Raw genomic sequence first — 18,704 nt, forward strand, 5'->3', positions numbered from 1 at the left:
CATTGACAAAGAAAAACTTGTTACATCTCATTATTTTCAGGCCAAGGTGGGAAGGATAGAGCATAATAATTGTACAGTAGCTGATTTTCTCCTAATTAACCTAAAGTGGTTTACCTAAAAATAACCATCAGTCAGTGCAAAATGTGCCTGGTTTTTAAAACAACTTTTCATTTAGAATTGTGAGGCTATATTTGGAAACATCTCAAAGGAAGTATGTGAAATTTTTCACTTTGTGCGCTACATCAATTCTCTTCTGGGGAAGAAGTCAAAACTTTGAGAGCTCATTCCATATAGATATCAGCCATGGTGGAGAACTTTATAACTCAAATAAACTGTAAACATCCTTAATATGTTCTAAATTGTTTATATTGCCATCCATAATGAGATTCACCTCTAAATTATCTGGAAAATAACCCAGAGTAATTTGAAGCCACCCCATATCATATATTGATTATGTAATTGTATTATAAAGTAAATTTAAATGAAATTCTGAAAACCAACTTTTCAGAGGATGAAATAATCAACTTGTTTCTGCTGTTTGCTTGACAAAGATTATTGTTTGAAACTGTTGTTATTTTATCTCTGGTATTCACACATTCTTTTGTGTGTTTTTAATATAAAACTACAAGTTTCAATTGCTGTTGCACTAGGAGAAACGCTTTTTTTATGTTGTCATTTTGTATTCATAACATCAAAAATAGGCTGAGCAAATGTCAATCCAAAAGGGTCAAACACAATCAAAAATAATGAAGAAAAGAATTTGTCAAAAACAGCATCAAACTTTCAATTTATTTCTTCCAAAGAAGTTATATCTACAAAAGTCTAGTCTTATGCTGATTTTTCATGGCAAATTGAAGAGCAGCTTAAAGAAGAATGAACTGAAAAAATGTACAGCAAATTTTTGTTGGAAAATATACACTCAGAAAAAAAAAATTGGAAGAAGCAAACTCTCTTACTAATTTAAGTGAAACTTAATGTCTATCAACTATTTAGCAAACCAGATTTTGTAACATATTTTGCATAAATTGTTTGCTATTCAAAATTTTTTGTCATGTTAATCTAATCTTAATGTTTATTTTTTTCTGTTTTCTAATTTCTTTGCAATATATCATTGTCAGTATTCTTAATCCTCTACATTGAGGTTTTGTTTTGCACAGTTAGCAAATTTATAGAGGATTAATTATAAGCCATTATTGTGGGCCTGAAATTGGATGCAAAATTTTATTTATTATATAAACCAAAATGTCATTTGCAATTTTTTTCTTCTTAGAAGTTGTCCTTGCAAAGATTCAAACATTTTTAATTCACATAAATAAGCATTTTATATCTATTTCCAGACATTTTCAAATTGATATATAATTTTTAGAAATACAAGGTTCCACGGAGCTTCACAAATATGTGCTCTTAACATCCTGAAGCAAACTTTCTTTCCTAAACATTTTAAATTCATCTAAAATAAATATAAGTAGAAGCAGTCATCTTAGAACCACAGCTCTGTGCATCTGAAGACTTAATACAGTAAGAACCAAATAAACTAAAAATTTTGAATTTCTCATATTTTAAATTCAACCCAAAGGATCTTTTACAAGAAAAAAAAGAAGAAGAAGATGATTCTGGTTTATTTGTTTGCGTAATTTTTATTCTGCCATTTCAGAGTCTTGTGGGTTGGTGGAAAAGGAAGTGAAAACCTATTAGAGGAAACTATGTCTGGAATCTTTATCACACATTTGCAATTTATATATTTGTGTCTAAAATCCTTAATTATAACCTATCTTTTTCAGCATTCATGAATCTCTGATTTCCTCTTTCTAACCACCCTGCCCCCAGGTCTTCCTGCCTGTCTATTGCTCATTCATTTAAATAACAGGAATGTTGACGTGTTTGGAGTTGAAAAGTGCAGTTTGACCCAGCATGGTTACAGTATAGCAGTAGCTGCAACAAATGATACATTTGTGCAGCATTTTGAGGTTTACAAACCACATTTTACATAAATTATTTCATTCTGTCTTCAAAACCACCCTATGAAGACACATTAATCTCAGAAAAGTAGTGACTTACCCAAGAACACAAGGCTAATAATTGGTGGAACTAAACCATTCTCCAAGTTCAGAGCCTTTTAGTTTTTCCGCTGTATTAAAAGCCTCCTCTCCAATCAGAGCCAGAGAATTTCCAGAGATAATGAACAGAATGAAAAAAGAAAAAAGTTTGTCATGTTGTTTAATCCCAATTTAACTCAGTTCTTCTATCTGTATAATATATGAGCTAAATGAACTCTTTCTGTGTGCTACTCTGGGCTCTCACATTAAAACTCTTTGTTCAAAAAGTACAGGAAGTCATAGATTTCTTAACATATTATATCATTTGTAAATGTGAAGATGAGTTGCTTCCAAGAAGTAGATATATGTAGACCCAAGGTACGGACATAAAATGAAGAAACACAAGGAAAGAAACCAAAGACCATCTAAATTGAGATTGTGTGGGTTATAAAACAGATCCACAGTGTGAGGTTCAACACATGTTCAACACATGTTCAACGGAACACATGCTCAATTCAGAGCTAATTGGGAAGACCTTTATAATTTTTCTTTTTTTTCCCCCCTTATTTTGTCTCAGAGAGAGTACTTCTTAAATTGTGATTTTTTTAAAAAATTCTGCATTCTTACACCTTTCCTAATAGAGAATAACTTTCTCTATTCCTCCTACAAAAAATGAAATGTAATTTATCCAAACTGATGTATAGATGCCAAAACATATGGTGACAGGCAAACAAAATTTTATTGATCTCATTTTTATCAAGTGTCTATCCCTACTCCCTCCTGAATGTTCCAGAAAATCATAAATGACACAGATTTTAATGTAAATTACATTTTTAGGAGGAAAGAAAACTTGTCTACATTCAACATTCAAGACAAATTTCATAATCCTATCTGAAATCATATCAGGCTCCACAAGTCCTTGGAAATAGCAATATCTCTTTGCAAAAATATTTTCTAAAATAAAACCTCTGTAAATGGTAGTAAAGACATGTATTTCATTTTGTCTATTTCTGACTAGAAGACAGATACCATCTCTCAAACTAAACATTCAAATTAAGAATCTAAAAGCATGATGATGCAAACTATTAGTATGCTAAAAGAAAGAAAATCAGATGAATGGGGTAGATGGCAGCACAGGAAGGAAAAAGTGGTGGGACTAAGAGAAATCTGGCCTCAGGAGAAAGGGTGAGAAACCTCTAAAGCAGATACAGTAATATCTTATACTGACATACCTCTTAATGGTTTAACCCTGGGTAATAGTATAACAACTTCCTAACATGTAAAAAGTCCCAAGGTCTAGATGGATTGGTTATGCAGTAAGAACACAGATGCGCTGGTCTTTCAGTAGGAGCTTCTAACTATTGATATGACCTTCTCAATGCACCACAACTGTCCCTAACTAGAGAGATACCAAGGGCAGGAAATCCAGGATCTGTGCTTTCAAAACTCTTGACATACCACAAGGGTAGAGCAGACTGACAATCAACAATCGCGCTTCGTTTTACTATCAACTCTAATGGAGAAGAAACACTTAAAAAAATACCAAAGTAGTGATGGGTTATTTTTAAAGTTCTCTCATGACTTGCATTATGATTTTATTGTCAGACAGGAGGCTGCTTATGTTCAACATTTTCTAATTCAGAGTAATATTTATGTTTTTAAAAGTCTATAGCTGATTATTTACCTTTCTTTTAAGAACAGTGACCTGAAAGCAAGAGTGCCTCAGCTGTCTAGGATTTAGAAAACTCTTGAGTTTCTTCCTGTTCTTTCCTGAACATTTATAGATTTCATTTTATATGTGTATCTTACTGAAAAGCTAAGTGAAAATAGGTTTTGTATAAATCAAATAATATTTCAAAGGCATCAAGGGACCTTGTGATAAGGATCCTTGAAGTAAATCCTTTTTTGTTTTCTAATCTGAAACACTGTCCACTAATTTATATTTTGTAAACTGACTGCAGTATATCTTGTGTTACATAATGCAGCACACTTGTACTGTATGGCCTTGAAGGTTCTGTGATGCAGTCTTTGCCTCAGGCTGTATAAAATGAAGGACTGACACTAGATTTTGAGTAAGTGTATAGACACTGGAGTGTGATCATTTTCAGTCATTTTCACTTATTGAGTTTACCTGGATTCATGTGAAAAATAGTACTAAGATAACATGGATGGATAAAGTTGACATTTTTTTTTTCTATTTATTAGTTTAAACTTGTGCTACCTATCATATCTTCTGTTACTATTAAGAGCAAATCTCTGGGCACCTGGCTGGCTTAGTCGGTAGAGCATGACACTCTTGATCTTGGGGTTGTGAGTTCAAGCCCCACACTGGATGTAGAGCCTACTTAAAAAAAAAAAAAAAAAAAAAGATCAAATCCTTTGGGTCTGTACTAAATTTACTGAATCAGAATCTCTGGAGCTAATAATCTCTGACGCATGCTAAGTTTGTTCAAATGAACTTACTTTCACTAAATCATTCAATTGCTTTTTACTATAGTCTAAAATTATTAATTCTTGTGCTTTCTTGTGCCAATGTGATCCTAGTTTGCTAAGCCTGGCTGAACATTTTTCCTGACTAGAGGAATGCGAAACAAAGAACAACTATACATAAAATGATCAGGTTGTTTCTTGAAAGATTGTGTTGTTTATAAATTTTGTTCCCCATTAGTTTTTTCAACGCAAATATCTGAAAACAGTCTTAAATCAGCTGGGTTATTCACTTAACTAAAACTTATTATTTGCTCCCATGGATAATAATATAATAGCTGAAAGCTAGAGGTGGGGAAAGAGAAAAGAATTGATTTATGATGTATTAGCACTGTACTGTCTTCATCTCATTTTCAAACCATCTTAGGAAAGAGGTATGATGACCATTTTAAAGAAGAGGAAAATAAGGATCATGGTAGTTTAATAATTTGCCAAACCTCATACAAGAGAGTCAGATATTCAAATCCTGTTCGTCAGACTCTAGGGATGTGCTCCTATCACCTTAGAGGCACTGTTTTCAGAAGTGAAAAGAGACCATAATCAATATAATTAGGCATATATATTATAATAGTGAACGTGAAGACAGCAGAGAAAGAATACACCTTCCTATTCTTAAACAGAAAAAATTGCCTAAACTATTTCACAGTGTAGAGATTTCCTTCAATATCCTAAGTCAGTAACTTAATAGAAAAAAATGTTCATTACTTTCTTAAAATTTTATACATTGTTTCCTAAAAGAAGTAGACGATTAAAAGAAAAATCCTTCAAAAGATACTCCCAAATACTCATGTTGTATTTTCATTTCCAATTTCCTATATAATATAATCTTCAACTGGCAAAAAAACGAAAGTTGTCCATTGAAGCAAAACCTCTATAGTCAAAAAGCAACCATGTGCAAATGACAATACAAAGATCAATAATCTATAGTCATATAATGTTAACTGGCAATGATATGGCTTGGGTTGCAGGATATTTCCTATGAATGATTTTATGTGAGATTTTTTAAAGAGAATTTTTACTTACACAAGTGATGTGTGTAATGGGAACACACCACATAAAGAAGGCAAGAGATAACTTTATAATAACATAGACCCTGCTTGTTCTATTACTCAAAATATAGTATACAGTCTAAATAAAAAATAATTTTCTTTGTTAAGACAATGCAAATGTTTTCATCATTGTGTGCAGGTAACCAAATAAATTTTTTATGTTTACCTTTGAATTCAGTCTTCAGGTAAATCTGCCTTGATCTCACTGTTAAATGATTTTTTAGGCAGACTCTTGATTCCATTAGTGTCTCCAGGAGATTTTTATTAAACATTAGACTAATAGCCTCTTCTCTTTCTCCCTGAACTTGCACAAGACCAAGGTAATATAGTTCAGAAACTGGGTTAGCATTTTACTCTATCACACTACCTGAACATGTGGGATTCATATAAAATACATTTGTCTTTTGTTATCTATGTGGATTCAAGAGCCAATGGAATATTACATAAGCCACATTTCTACTAAAAACCACCACTACTAAAACTGTGATAAAAGTATGCTATACATTTAAAACAATAAATCCAGAGAGAAAGAAACTCTCATATCCTGAATCTAATATCATGTTACATGTTCATTCTGGCACCATCGCTACCACATAAAAATTTTACCAGAAAATCTAGAGTAATTCTGATTTTGGAAAACAAAGATGACGCTACTATCTGGGTTGAAGACTTGATGAAAGATAATGAAGAGGACAAAAAATTACATATGTCAAGAGGTAAGTGAAGGAAATGTGATTTATTGTCATTAACCTGCAAGTAACTTTTAAAACTAAGACTAAGAATTAAAATTTACAGTGACATTTATGCTATCAAAGGTCATCAGTAAAGGCCAATATGGACATTGGGGACATAAAAGCAAAGAGATACTTGTGATAGTGATACATATCAAATAATAGACAGATGGATAGAATTAATTCTAACTAAAGAGAGAATATTAAGAATAAAAATTAGTTTAAGAACTATTGCTATTATTTCTCCAGAGAGAAACTGAAAAGTCAGAATAAAAGACTCAAACTAAATACTAAATGCTCTTTCAAAATCAATTTTGAAATAGCCCAAAACTATAAACCCTAAATTGCTGCTTCAACCGTATGAGTAATTACATTAATTCACATATACCTAGTTAAATTCCGTTATTAAGAAATAAATTGCATTAAAATATACTCCATCTGTTCTTACTATTTTACATCAATAGTATATTTGCTTTCAATTACATTTCCATAAATATAATGCCCTAAACAGTCTAATGAAAATGTGGTGAAAGATTGGATCAACCCTATCATTCTGCTCTGCTATAAGGAAATAGTAGAGGAATATATCCACCACAATGGAGAGCTGGAAATACAGTTTCTAAAGTCCTCTCTAGCAGTTCTTGTCCTACACACTTATAACATTCATTATATATAGGTCTTATTTCATACTCATTTATGAAGTAAAGAAATTACTGCCTTGAGAGAAGAAACTACAGGGTCCATCCCAGCTCTAGTCTCACATGTACAATAGATCTAGGTAAAGACACTGGACTCTGAACTGTGCTGTATGGACAAAAACTTGAGATCTTTGTGATGTCAACATTTTTTTAACCTTTGGATTTGATGGAATCTTAAGTTCCGTGTATTGGGCTTCCTTCAAAACTCCTTGTCAGTTTCCTATTTTAGAAACTTCAAAGTTGAGTTCTTTAAATTAACATTACAATTTAGACATGGCTATTTAACAATGAATCCTTGTCATACTTCATAATTTTGTGGAAGAATAACAATAGGCTGGGGTAGTGGCCTATATTGACTTTTTCTTTGCCTTTGACTCCAGTTATGGGATAAAAATGTGTGAGCTCAGTATGACACCTTGGTACAACCATAATAGGATTGGAAACAGAGTCTTCTAACAGATAAACACTTTATATAATATAAAACAGAAATGTAGTTCGAGGTCACATCTTTTTAACTTAATGATCTGATACAGTTTTCAGATAATGCATGCCTTATGATGACATGGGTTTTTTGTCATACACTTTTGCTTTCTGAGGACCGATCTCAGATAATTGATCATGCTCCATAACCGCACCAGAAGAAATTTCTATTTATTTCCAGATGGAATGACTTAGTACTGTGCACTGTAAGATAAAATAATAATAACTAACACTTAATGAATGTTTACTTTTCTGAACATTTTATTTATTCATTTAATCCTCCTTAAGATGGTTAATAAGATTAACGATAACCTTATGAAGTGAGTACTACTGTTATTGTCTTAAGAAGATAAGGAAAGTGATGCTCAAAGTGATTATATAACATGTACCTACTAAATCTTAAAGCAAGAATTCAAATCCAGATGATAGCTATACAGACAAAGTGACCACTACTAACTGTTCATTTAAAGTCCCCTCCCTGGGGCATCTGGGTGGCTCAGTGGGTTAAAGCCTCTGCCTTCGGCTCAGGTCGTGATCCCAGGGTCCTGGGATCGAGCCCCGCATTGGGCTCTCTGCGCCATGGGGAGCCTGCTTCCCCCTCTCTCTCTGCCTGCCTCTCTGCCTACTTGTGATCTCTGTCTGTCAAATAAATAAAATATTAAAAAAATATAAAAAATAAAGCTCTCTCCCTAAGCCCAACACTTAAATCTAAATGTCTTTTCACTTAAAGTTGTACCTGAAGACATTTTAAACAGTGCAATGGATGTTTATTACATACCTAATCTATGTCTAGTGGAAAATAAAAATCTTTGAGAGATACAAAGGAGTATATTATATATTTCCTGTTCTCAAGAGACAGACTTAGCAAAGAGAAAAGACATCCATATTAAGAAAAAAAAAATCCAAGGTAAATTGAATACATGCAAGAGTACAGAGCAATCAAAGGATGAAATCAATGTTAGTCAAACTGCTGGGGATAATTCTGGGTAAAAGTGAAAACTGAGACAGAGCTTAACACTGCCAGTATTCAGGTGGGCAAAATGAAGAGAGAGGGAAATGAAGAAAGAATACTATACTTTTACATATGGACATCTATTATTTCAATAAAATTTGTTAGATTCATGCTAGTCTGGCAGCGAAATACCAAGCTCAATTGTTATCCTGATTGCCTAAAAATTCAGAGCCGAATGTACTTTAGCCAGAGCAAATGTTTTCGCCTTTCTATTTGGACACATATATTTCCCACCTTTTTTTTCAACTTTATTACTTTTTATATTTCTATATATTCATTGTATTTTACCTTTCTTTGGGGGGAGGCTTAAGTCATATTAATCTTTTATCGCATGTCTGTTTCAGTAAAACATCCATAAGATGTTCTGAAGACTGATTCAAACAGCTCTATTAACTTAAAATAATTGTGAATTAAATAACTTCTTACAAGCTAATAATACAACATCCTCAGTCAAATTACTGTTTGGCATCAGGTGAGAAAATGGCCTATAAATTTATTGAGTTGTTCTTTTCAGTCTTTATGTTAAATCTTTTTATATTAATCTTTATATTAAATCTCAATCTTTTCAGTCTTTATGTTAAAATTGGTGAATACTAACCAGAAGTTTTATCCTAAAGAGTAAAAACAAAAATGCTTTTTGATTGCTTCATTTTACAAGTAAAGATACTGAAGTAGAATATGATTAAACATCACGATCAAAATCAAAATCAGACTCATCACTAGAACTCATACTTACTCAATAACATTTTTGCTACAAAATATTTTATGAACATACCAAAAGTTAACAAAATATGCAGAATCATTTCTGCCTTAAAAGTACAGACAATTGTCAATAAAACCGGGTTGGTTTTTTTTTAAGGTATAGTCAAATAAGGTGGAGAAATGTTCTCTTTCCATCAAAGTTTGCTTGCCATTTATTTATTCATTTGACAGACAGCGATCACAATTAGGCAGTGAGGCAGGCACAGAGAGAGGAAAGCAGGCTCCCCGCTGAGCAAAGAGCCCGATGTGGACTCGATCTCAGGACCCTGAAATCATGACCTGAGCCAGAGAGGCTTAACCCATTGAGCCACCCAGGTGCCCAAATGTTAAAGAAGATTTTTAATTTTAATTTTTTCCCCCTAAAATCTTCTAAATTTAATGTTCAAATCAAGAGTATTCAGTTGAGCCATTCCCTGATAAATGCAGGACATATGCAATTTTACTAAATAAATAAAATAGTAAGCAACAAAGGTTATGGATTGTCAGAAGTTTTTCATTTTGTTTGTATCATGCAATTCCAATATGTGTGTGTCAAAAAGCCTATACTGCAGCTCTGACCTCAGGAATATGTGAAAAAAATGTAGAAGAGGTGTATCTGCCTGTACAAATTAAGTTTTCACCAATTACTGGTTATGACAAGACTGCTATTAAAGTGACTAAGAATTAGGTTACACCTAGAGAGTCTTTTGTATTTTATTCTGCTGCTATCAAATAATTCTTTAAGAAAGTGAAAAAATATTAGTAAGGTGGTCAGATCATCTGATAAGGCAATAAGGCAATAATGTTCAGTAGCATTAACTCTTAACTTTCTTAAATATGTTTTATTTTCTTTAACAAACACATCTCTTTATTAGAATACCATTATTCCCAAAAGATTCCATTGTTTGTTTGGTGCCTAGGGTAATTTCTTATTAAATCCTCAAGAATGCACCTTGCATTAAGCTGAGCTGAAATAGTAAAAGTAAATTCAGTGACTAGCTCAAGGCATAGTTTTCTGAACTTCCCACTTGGGAAAATAAATATTTTTTTTAATTTTAGAATTTCAGAGTATCTTAGTAGTAACATGAAGATAGTTCATTATGATTAGCTATTTTAATAAAAGCCAAGGGAATTGTGTCTTAATGCTTTTCTCCTAAAACACTCTTGCGGATTATGAAGAGCGTGCAGTATGGCAAATTACCATGAGTATCTCTGATATATGGAATGTACATCATATAAAAATAATTATTTTTCAAAAATAAATTACATATAAATTTTACTCTTGATAGTTTACTGCAGTGTGGCCCATGCTATATTGTAATAAGTAAGCCTAAGAAACTGAATTCATTAGACTACAAAAATTTGTATTACATTACATACCTGAAACATCCTTAATGTGAGTGCTTTAAATGTTATCTTTAAAGTACTACCTATGTAGAGGCTATAATTTGTTAGTGATTATAAAATTATAAAAGCCCTTGGGCTTCTGACCATTCTTAATCTTATTAAGAGGCAGCAAAATCTAGTCTGGGAAACTCCAGTTGATTTACAAAGAAAATTAATGTGTTTTTCAATTCATGTGGCCCTGTAACTGTTAGGACAAGTGTGAAATATTGGTATTTACATTCCCGAGTGCGGTAGGAACAGGAAGGAATGATAATGGCAAGTAACTGGACACTCTCCCCACAGGCTTTGAGAAATACTATTAGATCTCCACCTGCTGGTTTTGGCTAAGATCAAGTGTGGTTAGAAATTCCAGAGTCATAGGGTATAATGCTAGCTAAATGACAAGGCTTTGATGATCTCCACACTTCCTTTTCAGGTTTGTAACCCATCTACTTTCAAAAGGACTTGTGACAATTTATAGATTAAAACATCTGCATAATTAAATACTTTGAGCTAGTGAGCATTAGAAGACCGGCTATATTTTTTAATTGCTATTGAATTTCTCATAGCATATTAAATTTGCTATAAGTTCATTCCCCCAATAAAATCCTGTTTTGAAAACATTTACTAAAATAGAAGGAATAAGAAAATAAGAAAAAGGGAGTAACTAAGCTAAAAACGAAAGGGTTAATAATAAACTTATAATGACATAATTCTAAATAAAACTTGGCATAATTTATCAGGCTTTGTATTATGTGAAATGAAGGTATATTCAATTTCTTTGTCCATCAGAACATACTACAATTAACTTTGATAGAAAAGTAAGGAGGCAACAGAGAGTTTCAGGGCCCTAAGTAAACCACAGGGAGATTAATACATTATTCTGAATACTTTACTCTTCTTCATGCCTGTGTCTTTTTTTTTCCTTTTCCCCATCTCTCAGTTGAGTGATATATGATAATACATACGTACTTGACATAATGATGGGTGAACAAGACTTGAAGAGTAAATGCTTAATTTATCTTATAATATGAATTGTCCAATTATAGCTATTATATAGCTCTATTAGTTTACTAGAAAGTATAAATAAGGCTATATTTAATTCAGTACCAGATGTGACAACCAAACCTATGTTCCAACATCCTTTTTTTCAATAAATTGAATATCCCAGAGCTTAAAAAAATTCATATAAGGCTTGAAGCTTCCCTTTAAAAATGATCTTTTGACATTTTTGTTAAAGCAGCTCTTGGCTTATGTTTGGATATTAGGACTTCTACAAATCCCTTGAGTAATCAAAGACTTGGCTATTGAGTAATCAAAGACTTGGCTACATATGACTGTACATGTGGTATTCTATGAAAGATCCAGAAAATTGTTAATGAGAATTGCTAAAAAAATACTAAAGTATCTCTTAAAATTATTTTTGTCAAACCATTATGTGGTAGAAAGTTGTCTGCTGGAGTGCATTTACATGTGGTTGCTGTAAGAGGAAAAAAACAAATCCACCAGAGGACATTTCCATCTCTCCCCAGAATCATGGTATCCCAAACAACATACCAATCTTAGGAGTACCAATATATATTTTTGAATATATGGAAAGTATCAACAATATATGGAAAGTATCAACATTATTCACATGTTACTGATTATGAAATTCCCAAATGGTAAGATTCTTATCAAAGCAAACCCTGAAACATCTAGCTTTTAAGCTACTTCATTCCAGGGGGATAAAATGTCGTTTAAAAATAAGAGTACGGGGCGCCTGGGTGGCTCAGTGGGTTAAGCCGCTGCCTTCGGCTCAGGTCATGATCTCAGGGTCCCGGGATCGAGTCCCGCATCGGGCTCTCTGCTCCGCAGGGAGCCTGCTTCCTCCTCTCTCTCTCTGCCTGCCTCTCTGCCTACTTGTGATCGCTGTCTGTCAAATAAATAAATAAAATCTTTAAAAAAAAAATAAGAGTACGAGTTAGTAACGGATTATATGCAAGTCACTCTAGCATAGTATTTCAATCACTTCAGTATTTTTATCTCCCCCCCCAAAAAGTATCAGAAATGAGGCATGAAAAGCTATTAACTAAATCATTCAAATCATTCAGACATTGAATAGACGTTGTTGTCAGTTTGTTCTTTCAATGGAAATAATGAACAACTGATTTATTTATAACTGCTAATTATGATAATACACCTTCATTTTCTACTCTTTCTAGTATATTATAGAAATTTTGTAATTGTCTTATTTCATACTTGATTTGAAATCATATGTTTCCATAAAAATTTCTTCTTTCCCAGACTTTTCTTTATCTTCTTTTGGCTGGGGTGTAATTAAAATGTTTTAACTGACTTAGTTCCCTTGTCTCGTTTTCTCTTTCAATTTTCAGTCTTTTCTGCCAAGAGAATTGATCTATACCTTAAATTTATGCAACAGAGACTGAAATCTGAATTTTAAATAGATGCAAAATACATTTATGTAATCACTATAGAGTGTATCTTGTCAGCACTTATTTGGTCAAGTTTGCCTTGCTTTCTTTCTGAGACGGGGTGAGCAGGAAAAGTTGATAGAGACTGGTTTGTACTTCAAAGAGAAGGAATTCTTGGTTTTAAGAATCAGAGCAAGAAGACATATTTTACCTTATTTTTTACAGTAGAGAAGAACATCTCCTTCTCCAACCCGGAAGTCAATTTTATCTTTTCTAGACATTCAGTTGTTTTGTTTTTATTTTTATCTTGCTGCATAACATGGTACATATACAGTGGACTCTGCCCTCCACATGTAATACAGTTCCATATAAGAAAAAGCCTTTGGGGATATGCTTCTACATTTACTTTGAACTATCACTGGGGAAAATACCCATCACACTATGGAACACAAATTTAAAGAAAAAAAAAATGTGAGAAATGTATCAGGAAAAATTACCCCTGAGAAATGGTTGTACCTTATCCCCAGTGAACTTTAGAGCCCTGTAACTCATCTTATCTCCTTTATATCTCAGCTCAGAAACTCTGAACTGGGTTACACTCGATAACATGGTAACCAGGCAAGCCTTTCTGTTGAGTGTCCTGGCTTTCTCTTTTTTTATACTGTTTATTTCTTCTTTGTAATCCTATTTCCTTTTTCATTTTATTTCATATGTCTTTTGTTATAAGAAGTCTCAAATTATTTGGAGGGAAGCAACAAGAATAAATAAGGAAGTAAACTAGAGTTGTTATTCTGAAAGCACTTTAGATTCTTATTGCAATGGTGGTATAATCTGAAATTTGGAATGCTCTTTTTCTTTTTCCTCATGCCCACTTTCCACCATCCCATCATTAAGCCATCTTTATTTAGACTTTTCAGTTCTTTAATTTGCATCTCACATATGAATGGTTAAAAAAAAAAACAACTTATGGATATACACATAAACACAGCACACTTCTTTCATACACTGTTCTTCAGATATAAAAATGGCTAAGAAAAGCAGGACATATATTTAAGATATCTTTCACTAGTAGAAACATTCTCAGGTACAGTTTAAAGAGACCAGTAAAGTATTTTTTCAAAAGAGCTAACTAGGGTTAAAAATGAAGCTCTCAACAATCTTTCATTTTAAAGCATTTTCTTTGTAATAAGCCAAACCTACAGAGGTTGTCATTAATTGGCTCTTAAAATTTTTTAATAGTAAATTTTTCCTTGTTTTACTAACTCTTGAGTTAACCTAATTACAGGTTGTAGATCATAAAGCATGACAACTATAGTCCAAACATTCATTCTTCCACTTTCCTTGATAGCCTAAGCCCTTCTTTCTATCCCTCTAATCCCAGTCCCAATTAAAGAAGCAGTAGTTTTTCAAGTACATCCAAGTTTATCTATGCAAAAATATTTTCAGCATGATTTCATAATAGTATTTAAAGTGTCTCCTTCCACTTAATATCAAAGAATTGGGGTAATATGTGAATTGGATTCTGAAACTTAAAATGTTGATTTGGGTGCCATATTAATAAATTATGAAATTAAATATGAATAAAAGCCTCACAATTTAGATTTAAAATGAATGGATTTTTCATATCTTATCTAAAATTTAATCATGATTAACTTCAGTTTGTAATCCTTAAAAATTAATGTGAAGAAAGGAAAACAAAAAAATTCCTGTATAACAATATATAAATTCATTAATATGTAGCATTTCATGTGTTTATGAAGTTATACTTTAATCCAACTGCCAGATTTATAAAGCATGCAATAAAGACAAATATTTAAAACATAATAATTCTCAATTGGCATGCAAATTCCATCTTTACTTGAATGCTTTAGTACCCCACTACTCCTTAAAGTCAGAGAAAAGAGATTAGATGCAAGAAAAGCAAAATCAAGAAAATGTTTATCAAACTATTGCATTCTGTTCCCAATTACTATATAATTCCTATTTCACAACTGTCTTTAAAATTTTTTTTAAAGAATAAATGGGTATCTATGTACTAGCTATATATCTATAACTAAAACATTTAACAAGTTAAATTTTTGGAATATAAGACCTCTCCATTCAGTTCTGAATTACACATAGACAAGGTTCTGTATTACATTTCAATCCTATTTAAAGAGTATAATTTTTATAAAATCAGAGATGTCTTCTTCATAAAGTGAATTTATGAACCTGTGCAATATAAAAATATAAATAAAAATCTTATTTAAGTGAATTAGTTATTCTAGTTTATATAAAACATATCTATTCTAGAGTCTCTAAATTTTTTTCTTGTTTTTCTGGATGTCATTACTTTTTGTTATAAATATGCAATTGGAACTACATTATTACCAGCAAACACATAAAGCTGGGTAAAAAATTTGGATTAATGGTTTTTAGTATTTTTTTCTAAATCCTAAATACTTAAAGATGTAATAATACACTATGAGTAACTCATCACAGTCAGTTCTCAGGAGGCGGGGGGAGGCGGTGTGCACGTGTGCCTGTGTGTACGTGGCGGGGGGCAGACATGGGTCTGCAGTGGAGAGGGATACCACCTTCTATGCTCTTTCTTGGCATTTCTCTGCTAAGAATCAATCCTGAAGAGTGTATTTCAATTATCCCCCTTAAAAAAATCTCCAATCTTGTTTTGGGACTGAAACTGAGGTCAATGGAGTATAATGCAGCTTTGGATTAACCCCAATCAGAAAGATTCCAAGCAGAAACCTGAGTCGAGGAAAATTTAAATATGGGTATCCCAGAAATTAGATCATATATCTAAGAAGCCTATAGTAACCTGTATTGGAGGATCTTGTATGTGTTAGTTAAGAACCTCCATATGTCTCTGATAAAAAGCCCAGGTCATATCACTGGAAGCTACTTTGGTCTGTACACACTACAGACTCCATCTTTAGTTCAATATTTGAGTAAATTGAAAAATAGAGCAACACCACCAATCTGTGCCTCACCCAAAGGCCTCCTGGAAGCAATTAATCTTTGTATAAGAATACAAATGAGACAATTATGAACACTCAGGTGATCATGAAAGTGACCATGGGGAAAATAAGGGAGAAAGAAAGAGATTCACCAAGTATACTGTAGATGTCATTTTTTTTCAATAACAGAGTGGGGAGGGTGAGAAAGAAGCAAAAACTGTATCCTCATATCCTAGAAGCAGAATGAGACTCTCTCATAAGACAGAGCTGCTCCTTTAGTGGTTTCCTAATAATAGTCCACCTGATACTCGCTAGGTTAAAATATTCAAATAAACACCTGTAGAGAACTTTAGCAGCTGATTCCTTTCTGCTTGCTCCTTTATATTGCTTTTTTAACTTACATTCCTGCTCAGTATTCATATGTGCCTCACAGATATTTGACAAAAAACAAAGTAGTTATGCATTTTTTAAAAAAATTTCTCCTACCATGTTAAAGAACAATGAACCAGATCCAACTAGATGAATCAACTATTCCCTAGGTCTAACTCCAGGAGTTGTATTAATTTTGTTTGCTGCAGTGGTATAATAACTTACTATAAATGTCTTAAATTACAGCATTTGAACATGTGCCAGGAAATAATACTTTTCCCCAAAGCAGATGAATCATGCACCTGAAATACATAATGCACCTTGAAGGTGCTTATAATTCTTCCAAGGAGTGACTTATCCACATGAGAAAATGTTGACCGTTTGATTTGAATGGTGACCTTCCAACAGTAATGAAGAGAATTTCAAGATTTTGGAAATGTTGTTATTAAAAATAAATTAAAATAAATATTTAAAGTAGATAAACACAGGAGTTTCCCTGATAATGCCTCCCACAGGAAGCAAGAAGGATAGGGATCAATAATAATAATGACTTGGCTTCCTTCCCTGAATTTTTGAATTTTTTTTTTTAAGATTTTATTTATTTATTTATTTGACAGAGAGAGATCACAAGTAGACAGAGAGGCAGGCAGAGAGAGAGAGGGAAGCAGGCTCCCTGCTGAGCAGAGAGCCCGATGCGGGGCTCGATCCCAGGACCCTGGGATCATGACCTGAGCCGAAGGCAGAGGCTTTAACCCACTGAGCCACCCAGGTGCTAGAAGGACTCGTATGTAGACCCTTTTCATTACTCTCCAAAATAGCTCAAATATCTATAAGAGAATTTGGTTGGATTTGAGTGTTAGAGCAGGTGATATTAAAGTTAATATAAGATAAACATTCAATAGCATAGAAAACCTCTGTGTTATTTAAGTACAAAGATTTCAAATAAATCTAATTATCCAAAAGCCTAACCACTCAGAAGTCAGTGTTGGAAATCTATATATATGCTTTGTGATCTTGTTTTCATGACTGATATAGATCCATAAGCTAAAAGAAAAACTAAAAATCATGTAAATAACTATAATTTAATATGCATGAATTATATATATATTTGTATTATTGTATCTATTGGAGTCTGCTAAATATACAGTGTGCTTCTAGACTTATGTACCCATTCAACACGTATTTATAGACTAGTTTTCAAGTCACTAGTTTTCAAGTCAGATTAAAGATTAAAGATTAGAGATTTTAAAAATTAGATTAGATACAGATGGTCTAAAAGAGGCTTAAAGAAGAACTCATGTCAAAATTCAGAATAAATGGGACATAAAATTTTAATTATCCATAGTGGAAAATAATAATAATAAAAACCTAAGCCGGACTTCAATGGAATGAACAACAGAGTAAAAAGTAGAACCCTGGCTCTGCTCAGTGTGACCTTCATTCATCAAGGTCAATTCATCTTTTGGGCTTCTGCTTCTTTATCTGAAAAATGAGGGAAATTTAACCAAGTGAACTTCACAGTCCTTTCTAGCTCCAACATTAGATAAAACTCTACTCTATAAGCTTGATTTAAACCAGAAGGTGCAAACCTCATTCTTCACTTGTAATGGCTTCACTGATGAATAGCAATGTCAGCTAAAATGAATTCCATCTCCTTTTTCCTTCCCTGACTCCAATTTGATAAAAGACCATTGAGACATTGGGACTCACAAAAAGACAAAACTGTAACCAAAACAATGATACTGGGATTACAGAATCATAGAATTATTGTTTCCACACCCTAACATTTTGAAAATAGCTGATAAAGACAAACAATTAAAAGAAGAGTAGACAAGTAGAAATTGAATGAATACAACCAGGAGACAAGAGTATAAAACTGTTTTCTTGTTTAAACTTTTTAAAAAATTGAATGGTGATATTTCATTCATAATTTTTTTAGTGTGGCAATTCCATTATGGAGCCATGGCAACCAAAAGATAAGACAGTAAAGTTTTATCATTAATTTGAAAATGTCTTGGTTTGAAAAAAGCTTGGTAGTAAAATCAAGGTTAAATGAAATATCATGAAGCTCTGCAATTAGGTTAATAATGAGGTGCCTCAGGGATCGGTGCTAGCACAGGTGTTCAATATATTTATTAATGACTTAGAAGAGTTGTGAATAATATAGAAGCACGTTTGGATAACTTCAAAGATATTTAGAGCAGTCAAAATGGGTGAATGACTGCTTTTCTTGACCCATTCATGAGAAATTACTTAACATATTACAGCAAATAATCAACAAGAATAAATCAATTTGAAGTGTACGGAATTACCCAAGTTTTCCTAATATGCTAATAGCTACTGAAAT

At 32.7% G+C, this 18,704-nt stretch overlaps 1 protein-coding gene across 5 annotated transcripts in view; it reads right to left on the bottom strand.

Annotated features, from left to right (window-relative positions):
• Nucleotides 1-18,704, bottom strand: part of CTNNA3 (catenin alpha 3) — a 1,797,739-nt gene that overhangs the window by 1,194,276 nt on the left and 584,759 nt on the right. Inside the window, exon 8 of one of the 5 annotated variants that reach the window (XM_032312383.1) lies at nt 12,893-13,001. The exons of the other annotated variants lie outside the window; for them this stretch is intronic. Coding sequence (XP_032168274.1) covers nt 12,915-13,001 — 87 coding nt within the window. The 3' untranslated portion in view covers nt 12,893-12,914. Of the gene's footprint in view, nt 1-12,892; nt 13,002-18,704 lie in introns of those variants that run through there. 5 annotated transcript variants of the gene reach the window in all.

Source organism: Mustela erminea, chromosome 14 (assembly GCF_009829155.1).
Source record: "Mustela erminea isolate mMusErm1 chromosome 14, mMusErm1.Pri, whole genome shotgun sequence".
NCBI lineage: Eukaryota > Metazoa > Chordata > Mammalia > Carnivora > Mustelidae > Mustela > Mustela erminea.